This window comes from Anser anser, assembly GCF_964211835.1.
Source record: "Anser anser genome assembly, chromosome: 7".
Lineage (NCBI taxonomy): Eukaryota > Metazoa > Chordata > Aves > Anseriformes > Anatidae > Anser > Anser anser.
The window spans coordinates 19,921,902-19,942,192 of NC_139727.1; the positions used below are offsets into that span (position 1 = coordinate 19,921,902).

The 20,291-nt window shown below is 39.6% G+C and overlaps 1 protein-coding gene across 1 annotated transcript in view; it reads left to right on the forward strand.

Annotated features, from left to right (window-relative positions):
* The window catches only part of PTEN (phosphatase and tensin homolog), a 49,217-nt gene extending 30,965 nt beyond the window's left edge, over window positions 1–18,252 (forward strand). Inside the window, exons 6-9 of the mRNA XM_083844525.1 lie at window positions 735–876; window positions 3,191–3,357; window positions 13,527–13,751; window positions 14,745–18,252. Coding sequence (XP_083700651.1) covers window positions 735–876; window positions 3,191–3,357; window positions 13,527–13,751; window positions 14,745–14,930 — 720 coding nt within the window. The 3' untranslated portion in view covers window positions 14,931–18,252. The remainder of the gene's footprint in view (window positions 1–734; window positions 877–3,190; window positions 3,358–13,526; window positions 13,752–14,744) is intronic.
* The last annotated feature ends 2,039 nt before the right edge of the window (window positions 18,253–20,291 follow it).

Here is a 20,291-nt window from a genome sequence, read left to right on the forward strand (position 1 = left end):
GCCCATATTAATGAAACTTTCCACTTTTGATTTTCAAAATGCATTTCTGAAGTGTCTTTAATAGAAGGTAGTGTCAGTCATGAGTACAGTGATATTAGCAAACAAAAGAAGAGTCTTCTGAAACTGCTGTAGAAAAGTAATTCATGTACTGGTGCTTAAAAATTACACGGGCCTCCTCAAAGTGATGCTGGAAGTCTGTCACACCCAGTCTTTGAGGGCTTTATGTTCAAGATATGGAAAAGGTTGCATTCTTTACCTTGCTGTTTGAGATGGATGCCAGGAGATACCTACAAAAGTAGCTGGAGAACCAGACAAGTGAAGGAGATGTGGACAACTGACTGGGAAAAAAGGGGATGTGCCCAAGGGCTGTTAAGTTTTTGCTGTTTTTTAAGGTGACCAGGCTCTGACTAACTTTCTAGTTACAAGAAAGAAATCCCTGTGGGTTGTTAGGAGCTACTAAAAAGCTGTAATGATGGGTTTCTGTGATGGAGCATTCCCCTGCTTCCGAGTTACTACCAGCATGGGTATTTTGCTCTGTGCTAGTCTCCAGCCTAACTGCCACAAAGGTTTGCTCAGCATAGACCATGGTGGTTTATTCCATGTACTTTTGCTTACCTTATCATTCTTGGTTTATTCATCTTTAGTTAGATCCCGAGATATTAGGCAGGAGCCCTGTTAGTCACTGCTAGCAAATGGTCTGGATGCTTTTTGACATTTGTTTTCCCTTTGTTTAGGGAGTAACAATTCCCAGTCAGAGACGCTACGTGTACTATTATAGCTACCTGTTAAAGAATCACCTGGATTACAGACCAGTGGCACTGCTGTTTCACAAGATGATGTTTGAAACAATTCCCATGTTCAGCGGTGGAACTTGCAGTAAGTACCCAGTGCTACATGATTCTCCATTAGCTCGTGTAAGGAAACAAGGCAGCATTTGAACTTGACTTTAAGTCACTTGTGTGAGCCAAGCAGCCATGCCATAAGTTACCATTCTGATATGTGAATGGCAGCATATCTTAAAGGATGGCAAGACCATATTTAAATACCAAACTTTCCAAAATCTGCTGTGTTAGTGTGGTCTATTCATTTTCATCCTCCAAGGTGCAGTAAGTTGAGGTCCGTGACAGACTTGTATGACCATTTTATTATAATTTTAAATTGGGAAATATGTAACTGTTTAAAGCTAAATAGTGATACCATATATATATATATATATACACACGTTTAGATATTTGTTCTTTTTTTAAAAAGCCATTTTTTAAAATATAGTAACTCTTGGGAAACATGAATTGCTGAAAAACATTGTTTAATGGCAAGTTGGCTTCAAGTGCAGTGACGTTACTCTTCCCATGATGGTTTTCAAAAAATAATCAGCTCCACTGGGTACATATCTAATTAACTATGAAAGAAATTTTTCTTTATATAGAGACTTATAAAATATTGTACATACCTGTAAATGAATAATCTGGGTTGCTGGTGTGCAGTATGTTAGCAAGGAACAGCAGATTCCTTGAAACTTCCTAGTGTAAGTACATATTTACTTCTGTCTTTCTGTGGGCTGTGTTTCAGAGCAGGAACTGCCTGACATTGCGTGTTCATTTTTTGTAACCGTGGAAATGTTTTTTTCTAATGGTTTTGCTATGGGGATTACTGTAGTGTGCAATTAATTCCAGTGCCTCTTGCGGCTCTGATTAAAATTGCACTATTAATGTTGTTGTAAGACAGTACCTGAACACAATGCTCATAAGAAATAATCTAGCAGCTTGTCAGGCTAGCTGTATTTACAAGAAGAGGAGGAGGAGGAGGAGGAAAGGAAGAGCCAGTGCCAGAAAGCCTCTGTTTCTGGGATGGTGGTGTGGAGGTTACAGATTTCTGCATTTTCTCCTTATTCAGTGTTTTGGATAACTATTACTTGCAAAATCAAGTTACATGAAGTATGAATCGTTCACATGAGCATTAACTTGTTTGGCCATACCAGGTTGTTAGCATGCTATTTTCACTGTAGGATGCTGAGATAAATATTTACTAAGCATATAAGAGGACAGTACTTACCAACTTCAACATCTTCGTGTACTGCAACAACTTGTTTCTGTGGAGATTTCAATGATTTTTCAGAATGTGAAAGCAATGATGTATTGCTCTTTAATGGTGTATCTACCGTGATAGTACTAATTTTACCAATATATAGTATCTTTCAATCTTAATTCTTTGTCATCTTCCTTCTGTTTTGAAGTCACAGACTGAGCAGAGTCATGTCTCTTGGGCAAAAAAAAAAAAAAAGGGTTTCACAGTGCTGAGGATTTGAGAGAGATAAGTAAGTGTTACGGATAGGCTGCTCAGCAAGATAGTGTGGGTATGCTTGGTAGAGATTCCCACAGCTCCGCAGTGGTGGTTTCCGTGTTGCTGTGAAGTCTGAGGCAGATACGGTTCAGTGTGTGTTGTCTAGAGAGCAGGCTACATCTGCTATTAACAGAAACCAGGAGTAAATGCAGAAGGATTTTGTTGAATAAATTTCATTTAATATTTATGGCTTTCATACTAGTTTCTATTGGCAACTTCCAAATTACATTTGCTTAGGCTGCACCAAAAAGCCCTCACAATTTCAGCTGTTACCTTAGCTGAGAAAGCTATGCTATGGCTGGCTCTGCTTTGTGGTGGTGATTTACAGGACAGACTTATGGTCTGCATCTGTATAGTCTGTTGTTGGTGCTGATTGGTTTGTGTATTAAAGTTAAATTTTGTCCTTGTTTTTGTTTGTGTAACAGTTCTGTTTGTGTAAGAATAGAAATCAGTTTGATCTGACATGACTGCCCACTCTACAATGTGAAGATGAGACAAAAGAGAACAAAACTCCTCAGTTATATCCATGTAGTATAGAGATGAGAAGGAATGTGCAAGGAAAAATCAAGTAGTAGTTACTATATGTAGTCATTATATATTAAAAAGAAACAGCAACTTTTCACAAATCCTATGGTTGCCTGAGAATATTGCTACAAAGTATGGAAATCTGTTGTTTCCAGTAGTATCCAGTAAGGTTTTTTATTGCTGTGACTCTTAGCAAATACTTAACTTTCAAAATGCTGTAGGTTGTTGTTATGGTTCTGTTATTGTGTTTTTTTTGTTGTTTTTTTATTTTGTTTTTACACTTAAAGGCATTTCTTGCGAAGTGACACTCTGTTTTGCCATGCAGATCCTCAGTTTGTGGTGTACCAGCTAAAGGTAAAGATATTCACCTCCGCTTCAGGACCTTCAAGACGTGAAGACAAGTATATGTACTTTGAATTCCCTCAACCTTTGCCGGTATGCGGTGATATCAAAGTGGAGTTTTTCCACAAACAGAACAAGATGTTGAAAAAGGTTGGTTTTCTTGTTTTTCTGGAAGATGTTGTTGAACCAATGCTGATGCAGGACTAGGATTTTGTCTATTTTTCAGTGATGTGTAATCGCTGTATTTATTTCTTTTGTGTCTAGTTTTCCCAAGTAGGGAATCTACCACAAAATGAAAGCTGGATATTTTAAGTCAGTGAAATTAAGTACAAAGGTTGGATAAAAGTTATGCTGGATATGTATTGCAGTAGTTTGGGTAGTAGTGAGTAATCTAATTGAGGAAGAAACGTTCTCATTCTAAAAATAAACTTGCATACTGAGCAAGTTAACTCCAGCTGTTTTCTTCACTAAATTTTCTTAAGGTTTTAGCAGGCACAGAAGATCTTGTCTGTGTGCTGTTGGCTGATTTCTATCCATCTGTCAAATTTGGTTGAAGTTTCGAGATAATTGAGTTCCTACGCACTTTGTGAAAATATCTCTGCAATCTATTCAGCCATCTCTTGAGTTCATATTGCAGTGTTTTGTTCAGCTGCAATGCCTTGACATCAGACGTTTAGAGAATTCACTCAGAACTGAGAATTTTATCAGTATCTCAGTTGTGGGGAAAAAATTAATCTGGAACTTACTATGGCACCAAAATCGATGACTTCTTAAAGATAAATGTCTCATTCTGGTGCTTGTGGAACTAGTTTGTGTCTACTAAAGGGAAGGGTAGGGATGAAATCTTGTTGATTTAAAGGTTAACTTTGTATTTACTACAAAAAAATCTGATTTTTATGAATAGTTTACTGTTTAAGTTATAAAACTTAAGAGCATTCTTTGAGCAAATCTTGTGTACAGGCAAAACAAAAAATGAGAGAATACTAGAGTGGATTGGGAGACCGACATAAGTGATGATAGCCTCCTAACTGTGTGTACAGGGTCTACCTATTAGCATGCATGTGTATTACACATCTATTTAGTTCATGGGTTTGTTCAGTTACAAGGTACAGTTAACTAGTGTAATAGTAAATTTTCAGTAGCTAGAAATGTCCTCTTCTGCTGTCTGCAAAAGTTTGAACAGTTTATTAATAGGAATATTTTCTTCTGCTGCTTGTTTAAGCAGATGTCTTAATTGTTCAGTGCAGCTGTGCAAGATAGAACTGTAAAACAAAGTATTTGGCAAATTGGAATGTCTCGTTTTAGACATTAAAATTATTGATGCTTAAAGCTTCAGTGCACAAGAAAAAGTTTTGAAAGGAGCACCCAGATTAGTTCGGTGGGCTAGATATGAGGAATACAAGGAGGAGATGAAACAAAACCGAAACATCTGAGTCATGGTCCTGTCTTATCTGGTCTCTGTTCTATCTGAACTGGGAATTGTGGTTTCTTTACTGTCTTTAGTAATACATGGATTGCAAACAGACTTCATCGGAAGCATTGTGCTGCGTTTCCCAGTCCCCAAGTAAGCTTTCATAACACCAATACATAGTTCTGCTGGATCTTGGGTCTGTAGCACCCAGATCTCATTCCTGCATTTGTTTTACCTCTGTAGAGAGCACTGAGATCCAGTGACAGCATAAGCTAGATGTCTTCATTATCACATATGACTTCTGTAGTATAAATTCAGTCTTCAAGAATATAGAAGAATATAGCAGAAAAGTTTATAGAATTGTCTGCAGAAATGTAGCAAGCACATTACTGTGCTGTAGCTTCATTTCAGAATGTTGTGTCAGCTGTGGTTTCACTATTCTAGGTCTGTGGATTACAGATAGTGTGAAGGTGCTCCTTTTCTCGGTGTTTTTGGACAGCCGGAGCTAAGAAATGCTGAGATTGTGAAAGCTGTTCTTTCTACATCTGCAAGCTTTCCTGAGATAGGAATGGTCTTTTCTCCATACAGACGTCTTCTGTAAAGAAATCACCGTGATAATCTGCTTCAAAAATGTGTTGAACATAATGTTTAAATGCCCTCAAACTTGTGTAAGAATTCAGGCCAAAAGAAAGTAGGTGTATAGTGTTAAATAGTTCTGATAAGAGCACCTCTGCTAGCTCTAGTGTAAATGAGCAGAAAAATTCAGGGCGTCTGTCTGGTGTAAGCATCCTAGTCTGTTTTATGAAATCACTGCCGAGTTCTTCGTTTTGAGAATTAGTGAAATATTCCATCTCTGATGTTTGCTTTGGCAGCGGGGATAGTCCTTCCACATGGTCCCTGTGACACTGTGTTATGTAAAGTGACTAAGACGAGAGTAGGCCAAAGGTGAATATTTGTGGCAGAAAACCTATCCTGGCACAAATTTGAACACTTGTCTCTGTTTCACATCTGTGAAGTCCCCTCTGTATCAGAGGTAGTGAAGCCTTTTTCTTTTCTAGATAAGTTGACTGTGTATTGTTTTTACTCAAAACCCAAAAAGAGAAGGCCTTCTGGTGTGGAGATTTATTACAGACTTACCACTCTCTGGAGTGATCACCTAAGCTATGAGGAGTAGTTTGATAGGAGTGACAGTATTGTATCTTTCAAAGATTCTGGCTTACTCAGACATGTTTATGGAAGCTGTAATTACAAGTCTGTTGCCCATCACTGGTTCTTTTTCTTGCAAGGTTTTTTCTTAGCAGATTTATAGGTAGTTGCTAAACAAGTTTTCTTGCACACATTTAAAGTCATCACATATCTACCAGTCAGCATTTTAGCTTTCCATAGCAAACCTAATCAAGAAACCAATGACATAAATTTAACTACATAATTCTTGATCCATTCTGGACCTTGGGCTGGAGAATGGCTGTATCTCATCTCTGGAGATAGAGTATTTTATGCCCTCCTGCTTGGTCTGTCTTGGTGTTTGATACAACTCCTGTCAGCTTAAGCATTCTGGTCAACTCGTGTACTTCCAAATTTCATAGTCCTCTAAAGAACACTAGCATTATCTGCAGATTGCTCTAGTATGGAGAGTGCTCCTCAACTTTGATAAAGCTCTTCTTGGAGAAAATTACTCAGCATGAAACAAAACAAGCTTGAGTGGCCATGCGACTTTGATGGTGCAATGCTAAGTGCTTAATGTAAAATTTAAATCAGTCATATTTCCTGTCTTTTTTTAACGGCAAAACTTAAGCAAATTCATTGTCTGCTGAGATGACCTTAGCTAAAGGATTATTGGTGTTGCTGAGAAGATCTTGGTAAGAGGGTGACTGCTTTGAACGAGTTGCCCTGTTTCAGCTCTTTCACAATCTCTACTACCTGTCATCAGCTAGTAAGTTCAAAACTTTTGGTCTTTTCTTGTTTAATAAAGTTGTTTTCTGTATTTTTGGACCATTTTTTTTTTAGAGTGATGTAGTTACTTCCTTTCATTCTGTATGCTTGCTAATATGAGAAAAAAAATGGTATAAGACTTGAGTACAATTATTATGTATGAATTTTTGATAGGTAGAAGTTAGTAATTGTTTTTTTTTGAGTGTGTTTTGTTCCCTTGACCTATAGCTTGGCTCTTTTTCCATCTCAAGCTGCTGATGTAGCCTGTCAAGGTTTGCTTCCACGTACCTGTCTGAAACCTTTTGTTTCCAGTTATTGATGTTGACATGATAATTTTAAAGGATTTCAAAGTATCTGTATACCATTTGGTTCAAAGAGAATGTTTAAAAATAACACAGAGGATCTTAGTCTTCCTGCCTGTGGAGCCTTGGGGTAAAGGAGACCTTTTTAGGAGCCCTTCCCTTATTGATGGAAGGGAAATAGTGACATGGTTTCTTTTTTTTGTTTGTTTTTGTAAGTTATTACTGGTTTATAACCTGAATCTAATGTAAGCGGTGGTGAGAACATTGTTTTAGATGCTGGCCATGCCATTTGTCTGTTGAGTGGAGATGCGAAGTCTGGTCCGTGTGGGGGCGTTGTGGCTGAGTAAGGCTGCACTATCTGCTCCCTGCGGGACAACCAGAGCAACTAAGAAGAGGCAGCAGGTGATAGTAGTAGGCAACTCTCTTCTGAGGGGTACGAAAGTGCCCATCTGCCAGCTTGACCCACTCTTCAAAGAAGTCTGCTGCTTACAGGGGGCTTGTATCAGGGATGTCACCAAGAGACTGCCAAGCCTCCTACAGCCTGAGAACTATTTGCTGCCGCTGTTTCATGCGGGCACCGGTGATGCAGTAAGGAGCACTCTGAGGGGTACCAAGAGGGATTACAGAGCCCTGGGAGCAGCAGTTAGGGAATCAGGAGTGCAGATAGTTTTTTCATCAGTCCTCCCAGTCAAAGGGGAGGGGATTGAAAGGGCCAGTCGAATGTGGCAAATCAACAGATGGTTACAGGACTGGTGCCACATACGGGTTCGTCTGCCTAGGCCGTGGGACTTGCGTTGAGAAACCTGGTCTGCTGGGGTCCACCTGTCAGAGAAGGGGAAGAGCGTTTTCAGTCATAGGATTGCCAAGTTGGTGAAGAGGGCTTTAAACTGGAGTTGCTGGGCGGGGGGAACTTCAATCCATCCTGTTCCTCCCAGTTTGATGCTGGAGTCAGCGATAGATGCCCAGAGCCTGGAGAAGGATCATGGGTCAGCAGGAGAACCCCTGAAGAGCAGCACAAAGGAATTCCAGCCAGTAAGTCAGCTTTATCAGGAGCCAAACTTAAATGTCTCTATGCTAACGCGCATAGCATGGGGAATAAACAAGAGGAGTTAGAGATGTATTTATGCCTGCAGGGCTGTGACTTCACTGGCATTATGGTGATGTGGTGGGATGGCCCCTATACTTGGAATGTTAGCATGGAAGGATACAGACTCTTTAGGAAAGACAGGCAGGGGAGGTGAGGAGGGGACATCATCCTGTCAGTGAGTGGTTGCAGTGCCTTGGGCTCTGTCTGGGGATGGATGAGGAGCTGACAGAGAGCTGATGGGTCAGGATTACAGGGAGGGCAAGGACAGGGAACATCATAGTGGGGGTCTGCTACAGGCCACCTGAAAAAAACCGTGGGAGGAAGAGGAGCCCAAAAAAGCTGCTTTAATATTTGAGAGCCACCTCCAGCAAGCTCAGGAGTGATGCATCCCAACAGAGGAAGTCAGGCAAATATGCCAGGAGGCCTGCATGGATGAACAAGAAGCTCCCGTCCAAACTCAAAGAGAAAAGGAGGCCTGCAGAAGGTGGAAGCAAGGACAGATAGCCTGGGAAGGATACAGAGACATTGTATGAGCAGCCAGGGATCAGGTTAGGAAAGCCAAAGCCCTATTAGAATTAAATTCGGCCAGGGACATCAGGCACAACAAGAAAGGCTTCTATAGGTACATCAGTGATAAAAGGAAGATTGGAAAATTGTGAGCCCTCTCTGGAACAAAACAGGAGATCTAGTTACCTGGGATAGAGAAGGCTAAGGTACTCAGTGACTTTTTTTGCCTCTGTCTTCACCGGCAAGAGCTCCAGCCAGATGGCCCAGGCCCCAGAAGGCAAAGGCAGGCACTGGGAGAATGATGATGAATTGCCTGTTGCAGGAGAAGGTTAGGTTTGAGACCATCTAAGGAACCTGAAGGTGCACAGGTCCATGGGACCTGATGTGATGCATCCATGGTTCCTGAGGGAACTGGTGGATGTAGTTGTTACACCACTGTCCATCATATTTGAGAAGTCATGGTGGTCTGATGAAGTTCTCACTGACTGGAAGAGGGGAAACGCAACCCCCATTTTTAAAAAGGGAACAAAGGAAGACCTGTGGAACTACAGACCAGTCAGTCTCACCTCTGTGCCTGGCAAGATCATGGAGCAGATCCTCCTGGAATCTCTGCTAAGGCACATGGAAAATAAGGAGGTGATTGATGACAGCCAGTATGACTTCACTACAGGCAAATCGTGCCTGGCAAATCCGATAGCCTTCTACAGTGGGGTTACAGAATTGGTGAATAGGGGAAGAGCAACTGACACCATCTACCTGGATTTGTGCAGAACATTGACACTATCCCAGTGATATCCTTGTCCCTACATTGGAGAGCCATGGATCTGATCGACGGACCACGCGGTGGGTGAGGAATTGGCTGGATGGTCGCACTCAAAGATTTGCAGTCGACAGCTCGATTAGATGGAATTAGATGATCTTTATGGTCCCTTCCAGCGCAAACCATTCTGTGATTCTGTGGTTAAAAAAAACTTTGGGCAATTGCTCTTAGGAAACATTGAAGAATGAACTCTCTGAAAATGTCGGAAGACAACAGATGGTCTGAAAATGGTACAAGTTTCATTGGTTCCATCATAGTGCTGGCCTGGAACAGCTTGAAACATGTTCTCTATCTTCTGATTGCTGGATAGCATCTCCAAAATCCTTATCTGTTGCTGCGAAGTGATTAAGTGCCTGTTGGTGTCTCTGCAAAATGAAACTCCCATGAGGATATGGGAACCCTGGATGATGGCTTAAATGATCTGGGGTTTGGATCTCAGTCTGCAGTTACAGGCAAATATCAACTCTAGAGTGAGGCATATTTTTCTTTCAGCTTGAGAACTGAGAAACTACACAAGGAAGTTAGGGGTTATATGTATTACATGTCAGAGTATTGTATGTCAGAATATTGTGATTAAATCAGCTTTTGACCCAGGTGTCTGATACTGCATTGTAGATTTTATGATGCATACTTAGTTATGGGAAGAAATATATCTGTGATTTTTAAGGCAAATTCCTGTGATGTAACTAGAAGTGAAGCAAAATACATTTAAAAAAAAAAAAACAAAACCCACACAACAACACACAAAAACAACAACAAAACAACTAGCTAATACTCTTTTTCAGAAGCCTCCTTTTTAAATAGTATTCCTGTGAGCACTTGTTCTGATACTTGCATTTGGTATATAAAGCCCAAGTTCTGTTCATGCTTTATTTTTTTAAAATCCCTCTCTTTGGTCCATACTATGTCAATTTTCTTCATGGTCTTTTATGAAATATCTTGGAGCTTGCCACTTTAGCTGAAGCTGACTGAATCCTCACTTTGAGTAATGGGTTTTGCTTTCCAGTGAAACGGTGGCAGTTATCAGCCTTAAGAGCTAATTCCCAAATGCTTGATCAAGTCTTCCCTCAGTTTGAATGGCTATGCAATGTTCTACCCATGAACTTATTTTATTAAGCTAATTTAGTTAGTGTGGCAGGGAAGGAAGGAGAATAACTTGATGGTTTAAAAAGCTGGAGGGAGAGAAAAAGATAAATAACCAGCTCAGTGAAGTTATAGTTTCGTTTCTGCCCCTGAAGACCTCTGCAAATTTACCCAAAGGAGACAAAGTAAAAGATACCTGTTGAGAAGTTTGTCTTGTCTTCTCCAGGCTGTATCAGTAGGGCTGAGTCCCTGTAGTTGCTTGTTCAGGTTGGCTTTTATATACCAAATAATTTTTTCTGGTTCTGCTCCACCTGATCAAGCTTAAAATTGAGACATGACAAGACCATGCCTTCTGCCTCTGCCAGCATTTGTTTGCATCCAGTGACCTTGTTTGCTTTGGCACTGTTTTCCTCCAAAGCTGCTTCAGCGCTGTAGGTATAAGCCATTTTCTATTTTTTTCCATTCATCGGCTGCAGTGTCATCAGCTTCATCCTCTCCTCTGCTGACCTCGCTGGAAGGGTGGTGCAGCATTGAGGACCAGCACTGAAGTACATTGCTGCTTTTGCAGTGTGGTTCTGAAGGATGATGCCAGTACTACCATCACCCACCTACAAGAGGTGGGATCTCCTTTAACTCTGGTCAGGGCGTGGAAATGCACTTTCTTTGTATCTTCTCTGGAGTTACAACCTCTTCATCAGAAATGAGGCTGCAGGTGGTATGTCCATTGCTTACAGAGCTGCTGGAAACATCAGCCACAGGCTTGTCTTCTCCTACTTTGTATCACAGAACCTGGACTTCCAATCCTTCCTGTTTTGCAGCTGGAGGGCTGATGTCCTTGATCTTTCTGTTTTGACCTGAACTGGTCTTTTGGTTTGAGCAGGAGTGGTCATCTCCTTGGATGGCTATGTATCTTCTGGGGGATTCATCTTCAGAACCCAGGAGGAATATGGACCAATCCATATCCTGAAGACTTCATGAGGATTTTGCCTACTGCCACTTTCTTCATCAGGCATTGTGAGGAGTACAAACCCTGTTTCCCAGGACATTCGTCTTCTACTTCCAGATCCCAGGGTGGATGTTTTTAAGACTGTATATGAGGTGGCATTAGTGAAGAAGAGGGTGCTAAGTGTCTGAACAGGTTGGGCCTGTCAAGAACCTGCTGATTGCTGTGTCGAATGGATGGGCTCCAACAAGACTTCATAATAGATGATGACATGACTGGAAGGGACTTGGTGTTAGTGGCAAACATCTATCAGCCTCCCAAGACAACTGTAATCATAGCATGTTAGTCTGGTAGATTAGGTAATGGTGTGTCAAAGTGGATAATTGCTTAACTACAAGTGTTTCTGGCTGACATACTCAACTTTTACCTTTCCCCCTTCACTTCCTTAAAGGTTTGGGGTATCTCATAGGTGCCTTATAGAAGCACTTACTAGCTGGAAACTTTTTTTGTATGTCTTACCCTAAAGTACTGAAAATGGGACTACTGGACTTCGGTGGGGAAGGCAGATAGTTGTTTCATCAGACACCTTTGAATTCCCAGTGTTTGTGCGCTTACACGTTTTTATTAGTTTGTGAGGAAGAAGAGTATAGGAAAAGCAGCAGCTCTTCCCAGTGCCCCAGGAAGATGTGATGATTTGCTGGTGCCCAGTTGCTTTCATCTGGGAAGCATGCTCATATGATGTGCACTAGAATCCCTTCTGTGTCACCTCTGATGCCCCTCCACTTTCCAGCAAAGGTGTTTAGCAGGGAAGACTGGACAGGACCTCAGTTTTCCTGTAAGAAATCAGAATTAGATCTCTCCAGTAAACTAAACATGTGAAGTAGCTTAGAAAGAATTGCTTCTTGTTCTATTCCTGTATACCATCAAAAATACTTTAGATTCTGGTATGTGCTATCTCTTTTTTTTTTCCCGTCCCCTACTCATGTCCCACCACCTTTAACAGAAGTGCAGAAATTTTGGCTATTGTGGGAAGGCTGGCTATTTGCATTTTGGATCTTTTGCCTTAAAATTCAAAGCAGAGTAAAATAGAAGGTTCCATTTGTGAAGAGGAACTAAACGTAGCTCAGGGCTTCACATAGAGAAGTGCTTACTGTGCTAGTCAGAACCAGCCTATTAATGGTATCTGATTGTGGAAACATCTACATTTGACTGACAAAAGTAGTACAAGAGCATTCAGAGCTATCCTACAGCTGAGAGTGTAAAGGTGAAGTTCCTGGATGTATTTTCAGGGGTTGTCTAGCCCAGAGCAGAACATTTCTGCAGGTTCTGTAGCATATACGGAGACAGGCACAACAGCCCTGCTGGTCATAACGATGGATATAACGTACTGGCTGGTATCAGCTAGTTAGTTCTCCAGTGCCTTTTTAAAATCACTGGTACATTTGTATTTTGCCTCTTTGTACATAGATACCTGTTGCAGTGTTACAGTGGATAATCTAACATGTGCCTTTCCAGATAACTGTTGATGGTCCTCTATCAAGTTCTGCTTAAGGACAATACACTTACACTGTCAATACCTAATCTTCTAATTAAAGATTTCCTTTTGTGTAGAAGAACAGCCCCTTTCAGAGTCTTACTGCTCTTAGCACTGGGCAGCAAGCATCTGACTGTTACAAACCATCTCCATAAAGCCATAATGAATACACTGTAGGAGCTCTGTATTGTAGGGTGTCTTTGCTCAATCTCAACTATTCTATATAAAAATAAAGAAAAATATAGTTATGAAGGAAGCTGGTGGTGGAATAGGTTGTTCTCTATTGATGTTACTCACCTATGCTGGTTTGCACAGGTTGACTATTAAGCTTGGCTATATCTTGGCCAAAGTATGAGCAAGAAAATGTCTTTGTGCCTTGTGATTGGAGATTTAACACTTGTTTAATTATCATCTGCTTTTTTTTTTGTAGGTATGATTGTTTTTAAAACTGCCTTTTATAAGGAGTCACTTCTAAAAGCTGAATTGGTTAACATTTAGTTTAATGCAGAGTTTTGCATATTGTCTAGGAGAACTGGTGAAAATGTCTTTGCATGCAATGTAACCAATGATGTACTGTTGTCCAAACAAGTTTCGTTTGATATTACTGATTTGTTTTTGACCAGTTGATGATATTAGTCAAATTAATATGCTGCTGGAGAATATTAAAGCAAGCTTGTTTTTTGTGTTTTTCCTTCCCTAGGACAAAATGTTTCACTTTTGGGTAAATACATTCTTCATAGGACTGGATGAAAATTCAGACAAAGTAGAAAATGGAAGTCTAGTTGCAGATCAGGAACTTGATGGTATTTTCAGTACAGAGCGCTCAGATAATGATAAGGAATATTTAATCCTTACATTAACAAAAAATGATCTAGACAAAGCAAATAAAGACAAAGCCAACAGATATTTCTCTCCAAACTTCAAGGTCAGTATATATTTAATGTAAACAAAGCTGAAAAGCTGCATGAAGTTGTCTCATTTGTTTGTCTTGCCTTATGGAGGAACCGTTTTAAACTGCTGTCTGTAGAAATGTAATGTGTGGGTTTGCCACTATTTTGCAAAAGTTCTAGGTTTTAAAATTTATCTAATTTTCAAGGAAGTCAATAGAAGGTATAAGTTTTTTGTGCATAGCTGGTGAGAGACTGGGAGAAAATGCTGCCTTTTTTTTTTTTTAGGTATTTATTTAACCTGTTAGAGATGAGTAGTAAGAAACCCAGAGACCCAGGCAGCAGTCTTTCCTGTACCTGCTGCATTGTCATTAGCTACATGTAGTTCCTGAGTTGATTTACAGAGGTGCCCGCTTCATGAGAATACTTTATAACCCAACCTGAGTTTAGCTTTGAGGAGTGTGAACCATTGCCAACACTGTTGCAAAATGAGAAGAGCATTTTAAAGAAATCTGATGTTGTCTGGCTTGCTTATAAAATATAAGTAGTACTTATTTGAAGGTAATGATCATAGTTACCTGAATGCTGCGTGGATCAGACTTTAACTAAAAAAAGTCACTGGTTATAGTGTTGAAAAAGTATTTTATTCATTCCTGTGCACTCTTATTAAAATCTTTGTGCTATCAAAGGTCCAGAAGGTAGGACAAAAAGCTTAGTGTGGCATGGCCCACTGCAGTGGTATGTCCAGCTGCTATAACTCAAGAGCACAAATAGTTGGTGCAGAACTCTTCCAGCTGGGCTTGAAAAAAAACTGCTGTATTGCCAGTTGTTCTTTATTTTGTTAGGAGTGGTACTGGGAGGCTGGCTACCATTCTAAGAGATTGTTCTTTCTTTGTTTCCAGATTAGGGAGAGGAGCACTTGTGTGATTCAGTGTAGTGACAGGAGCCATGCTGTTCCAAATTTCACTTGTTACCTGTGCTCTGTTAAAGTTCAGGTTCCCTTTTTAAATTGTTGTTTTTTCCTTTCCCAGGTGAAGCTATTTTTCACAAAAACAGTAGAAGAGCCATCAAATCCAGAGGCTAGCAGTTCAACTTCTGTAACACCAGATGTTAGTGACAATGAACCTGATCATTATAGATACTCTGACACCACTGACTCTGATCCAGAGAATGAACCTTTTGATGAAGATCAGCATACGCAGATTACAAAAGTCTGAATATTTTTTTTATCGGAGATAAAAAAAAAAAAAACAAACCATGAAGAGTGACAAACTTGAATAAACTGAAAAAAGGACCTTTTTAAATGGCAATAGGACATAGTGTCAGATTACCAATTATAGGAACAATTCTTTCCTGACCAATCTTGTTTTGCCCTATAAATCTACAGGGTTTGACACTTGTCCAGTTGAATAAAAAAGGTTACGTAGCTCTGATATGTATATACCTTTTTGTGTCAAAAGGACATTAAAACTTCAATTAGGAACTATAAAGATGGCACTTTCCCATTTTATTCCAGTTTTATAAAAGTGGAGACAGACTTAATGTGTATACGTAGGAATTTTTCCTTTTGTGTTCTGTCACCAAACGAAGTTTTGAAAAAACACGATTATACAGGTTCACATCCTGCCCCTTTTTTTGCACTTATGTGGCAACAGAAAAGTCTGCAGTTGGCTGAGAGATGTTTCTAGAAGGTTTTACTACATTCTAATGCATGTATTTTGGATGGGGGATGGAAAGTAATGCTCAGAAAGGAATATAGTCTGCTGGAGCTTGGCCTGTGTACCATATCCGGCTATTTACATGCACCTTTCTTTAGCATGCTACCGTAATTCATCCTGGACAATTGAAGAGTCGCCGCTGTCACTGCTTGTTGTTTGTGCATTTTATTTTTTTAAGTGTAATGGTGCTAGAAAAGGCAGCTAGAAGGAGTGATTCTGTATAGGGGTACAGGAATGAACCTTTACAACATCCTAAAGACCCACAAATGAAGGGAGAAAAATTATTGGGGTCACAGAAAGGAAACACAGCAACAATGACTTAACCATACAAATGTGGAGGCTATCAACTAAAATATGGGCTTGAAACAAATTGTTAGAAAATTTGACAATGATTTATTAATTGTTCTTTTTCTGAATTGTAATGGCTGCTCCATCTCCTGTGTAATCAAGGCCAGTGCTAAAAGTCAGATGCTATTAGTACATACATCAGTCAACACCTTACATTTATGTTATTAGTTTTTCAATCATATTCCTGCTGTGAATACTTCATGTGCTGCCTTGCAAGCTATTTTCTCATTAATATAAAATATTTTGTAGTGGTGCACAGGAAATTTCAATTGGAGATTCTTCAGGTTAGTGTTTGTTTTTAAGATTTATGATGCATTTATTCAATCAAACCTCAGTCAGCTGTTCCACCCCTTTGACCTTACACATTCTATTACAATGAGTTTTGCAGTTTTGCACACTTTTCTAAAAATGTCATTAACTGTTGGGGAATTTTACTTGAATACTCAGTACTTACGATGTTTTTAAAAAAAAGACATTACAGAGGAGACTAGTGTTGCCGTGAATTCTCAACACTGCACATACATGAATACACATATTTTGAAAAGCAGAACTTGCCCCAAATATATTGTTTGTCATTAAAAAAACACAAGTCAACTACATTGATTGCCATTAAAAAGCACAAATCAAAACAAATTAGATTTCTAAGCTGGCAGTGTTGTATTATTTGTTCATAGGGATGTAGCCAGGAGTAGGGCTTGAGATTTACTTTCAGTATAAAATTGACATGCCCAGACTGCAGATGACTTAACAGAGTACAACTACTGTTGTAATATAAATGTGAAGAAGCTGACAAAAATCGTTCACTCTAAAGTATGTCATGAATTGCTGTCCCCAAATTTATACCTTTTCAATTAAATTACTGGTGCTGATGTCAAAGTTCATTAGCTGTGTTCTCGCCTAGATGACAACCGTGTATGGAATCCATAAGGGCCCTGTACAGCAGCATTAATGGTAAGAATTTGAATGTGACAAGGCAGGACTCACTCTTGGGTAAAGGAAGGTATAAAGTGCTTTTTTGGTATCTGTTGGTCAACTTTGCTCATCAGATTCATGATTCTAACAAAACTGATCGGTATCTTCTGACTTAGAGGTCTAATTAGACTATGGTATCTTACTGGATCAAAATTGCTGGTTCCAGTGCTTATTATTCTCATTGTTTTTGACGAGCAGGAGGTGGTTACCTTGGGACATGACATTTAATTATTACCCTTTCAATCATGTTTCACTTTGTTTTTAACAGTTGAAAAAAGTTGCGTTGGCTAATAAACAAACCTGTTCATGCTTTAAAAGTACTCGGATATTGACACTTGTGTGTCCCACTCTTGAGCTCATGATAACAAAATTGGATTGGTGTGATTCCAGTATGTAACACTGAGAGCTGGATTGGAAATAATGACACGATGGGCTTTTGCACTGTTATTTTTCCTTTGGAATGTGAAGGTTGGAATGAGGGTTTTGATTTTGAATGTTTCGATGTTTTGAGAAGCCTTGCTTACATTTTATGGTGTAGTCATTGGAAATGGAAAAATGGCATTATATATATATATTATATATATAAATATATATTATACATACTCTCCTATACTTTATTTCAGTTACCACCCCCATAGAAGTTGACAAGAATTACTATGACTGAAAGGTTTTTGAGTCCTTATTAAAACTTTATTTATGACAGTATTCATAATTAGCTTGAAACGCATTCTGTAGGTAATCTCTCCTTGAGTTTCTGGACTGTATGCTTAAACTTTTGGATGTGCAACAGCTTACATGTCTGAAACTACTTGAAGGCATCACTTCTGTAAGAGCTTACTGTTAGGCCCTGTAGCATCCCTGGTCATTGGTAGCCCCACTCAAAATATTTGCCACAGCTATTAAAGGGCGGTTGTATGAATAGCATCCGGATTCATTCCTGTGGCACACATGGTAAACTGGAGTTTACATGCAGCATCAGATGTTTCAGCTTTCAAAGAAAAAGAAAAATAGGATGCTAGTGTGCAAGTTCCATGTTTAGTCATAGCAAATGTGTGCAATATGTTAACGATGCCTGTGGTTGCCACGAAGTGCCTCGTTTACCTTTTAAATACTGTTAGAAAGTGTCATGCATGCAGATGGATGGGGTGGAACTGTGCACTAAAAGGGGCTCCAACTGCAGTGTTTGGCAGAGCTGCCTTTCTCTGCCGGTTCAAATTTTCAGTCTGTTTTCATATAGCATATATATATATAGATACTAAAAGAAAAAAATCAGTCTGTTAAGCAGCCTTACTCTGATTCAGCCTCTTCAAATACTATTGTGCTGTGCAACAGTGGCTCTGTGTGTAATGCTATGCACTGAGAATACACAAAAACAAAGTATGACATGTACAGGATAATGCCTCATACAAATCAGATGTCCGTTTGTTATTGTGTTTAACAACCCTTTATCTCTTAGTGTTAAAACTCCACTTAAAACTGATTAAAGTCTCATTCTTGTCACTGTGTGGGTGTTTTATTGAAGTATTTTGAGTGTGAAATGTTCAGATAATATTTTGCTTGTAAGCGATGCGATTCTCAGCATGATTGTTAGAGCAAAGGTTGCTTCTAAGAGGAGCTCCTTGTGTGTAAAGGGGTTTTAAGTCAACTGTGGCTTAAAACCCTTTTATATTCAGGACCTTCAAAGAATTGTAGACACTGGAAGTGCGGATCGCATGCACTGACCTCTCAAAACCGTTTCTTTACCATGATGTAGTCACGGTGAGGTGCAGGACTGCTTTCCTGGGGAACTAAATCATTTTTAGTCTCCAAGAGAATGGTATAAAATGTACATTACCTTATTCTTAACGTTAATCGGTGCATTCCCAGCAAAATGAAATGAGTCAAGTCAGAAGTGTTTTCCTGGGCAATCTCAGAACTGCAGTAGCTTTAAGTTGGCAATGAGATGCATTTTCCCCAGTGGAATAGCCCTGCTCTATGCACATGAAGTACGAGTTTGTGTTTTTGTATTTCTTGCTGCTCATCTGTTTTCAAACTAGGCTTTCAGCCCTAAATTTAAGAAATGCATGTTCCTTTTCCATTGGTGTTAAGGTTACCCTGTCAGCCTCTGGGAAGAGCAGAGCGATAGCTCGGTGGCCAGCCTCTGCGTCTCCAGTGGTCATGGAGAGGTGGTGAGGAACCAGAGTCTGCTTAGCACCTTGTGAGCACTCAGGAGGTGCTTGGGATTGTTTAGCAGGACTCTATTGAGAGAAATAGGACTCAGAGTTAACTTAGGTATCTTTTGTTATTCCTACTTCCTTCCTGCTGGTTTCAGTGTCCACCCTGTGTTAAGCCTGGCTGAGCATCTCCCAAAAAGTATCCATTAGATGTTTGGTGCTATGATGATCTCTGCTCTTTGGCGTTGAGAGAAGTGGAAAGTATTTTTGGTGCTTTATGCGGGGTGGAGGTATTGCCAGCTGTACCTGGCCCTTTCCCATGAATGACACAAGGATTTCACACCGTTTTAGTAAAACAGCAAGCATTGTTACCCAGTCTGTTAATACACATTTGTTTCTTGGGTAAGCTTATTTGTCACCCAGAAAATGGAAATAGAATAGGAGGATGTGGAAAGGAAGGATGGGAAGCTTTCAGGAAAGTAGTCTGGACAATGTTCAATATGTCGAGTAGCTTCTTTAAATATGTAGATGTATTTGCAAAGGAATTCTAGTATGAAGACTGGTGAAAAGTACTGTTGAGATGTGGATAGAACATTCAATTTATACTCGTCCTGTTGATGCTAGAAGGTGCATGTGCTGATACTTAACCAATGGCTAAAAGCTGGTGGTTTGATGAGCCTTTGTTACCTCTGGTCACAGCAGCAAATGGCAATGCAGTTTATGCAGATCTCCTTTTAGACAGTAGTGAAGTGTTTATTAAAAATTAATTGGATTTTTTTTAAAAACAAAAAAACACCCGTAGCCAGAGTTATAAATCAGCCTATTTTTAAGAATGAGTTACATTGGTAGCAGGCTCTTTTAAAGCACTTTTTTCACTTTTTTTTTAGTTGGTTGGCATTTTGGTTATGAAATGAGCGATGATATATGCTAGTGATGATGTTTCTATGTTCAACTAAGCGGGTTCCGTAAGGTGAGGTGCTGCTGAGAACCCCCTCTTTCCACCTCTGCCTTGGTAACTCTGGTTCTCTTTTCCAGCATAGATGATTCTATGATTCTGTGATTTGTGCAGTTGAAAGTATCTTGTGCTAGGCAGACAAGAGCATCCTTTATTAAAAACCCAGAAAAACCATACCTTTTTTTTTTTTTTTCCTTCTTGGCATCTCCTGTGCCCTGTGCTTTTAGACTTTTCCTGGCTGCTCTCCTTTTTACAATGTTTCATTTTCTTCTATGTCTTTCTTGTTTTCTGCCTTTTTTTTTTTTGTGTGTGTGCCTCCAAATTTTAGCTACTGGTAACTTTGCAATATAGGGCAGGTAATTCTTTTTAGTCTGTTTCTTATTTCTTTTTTGTTGCTATTATTTTTTGTATTAGAAACTTTAGTCTGAAGGC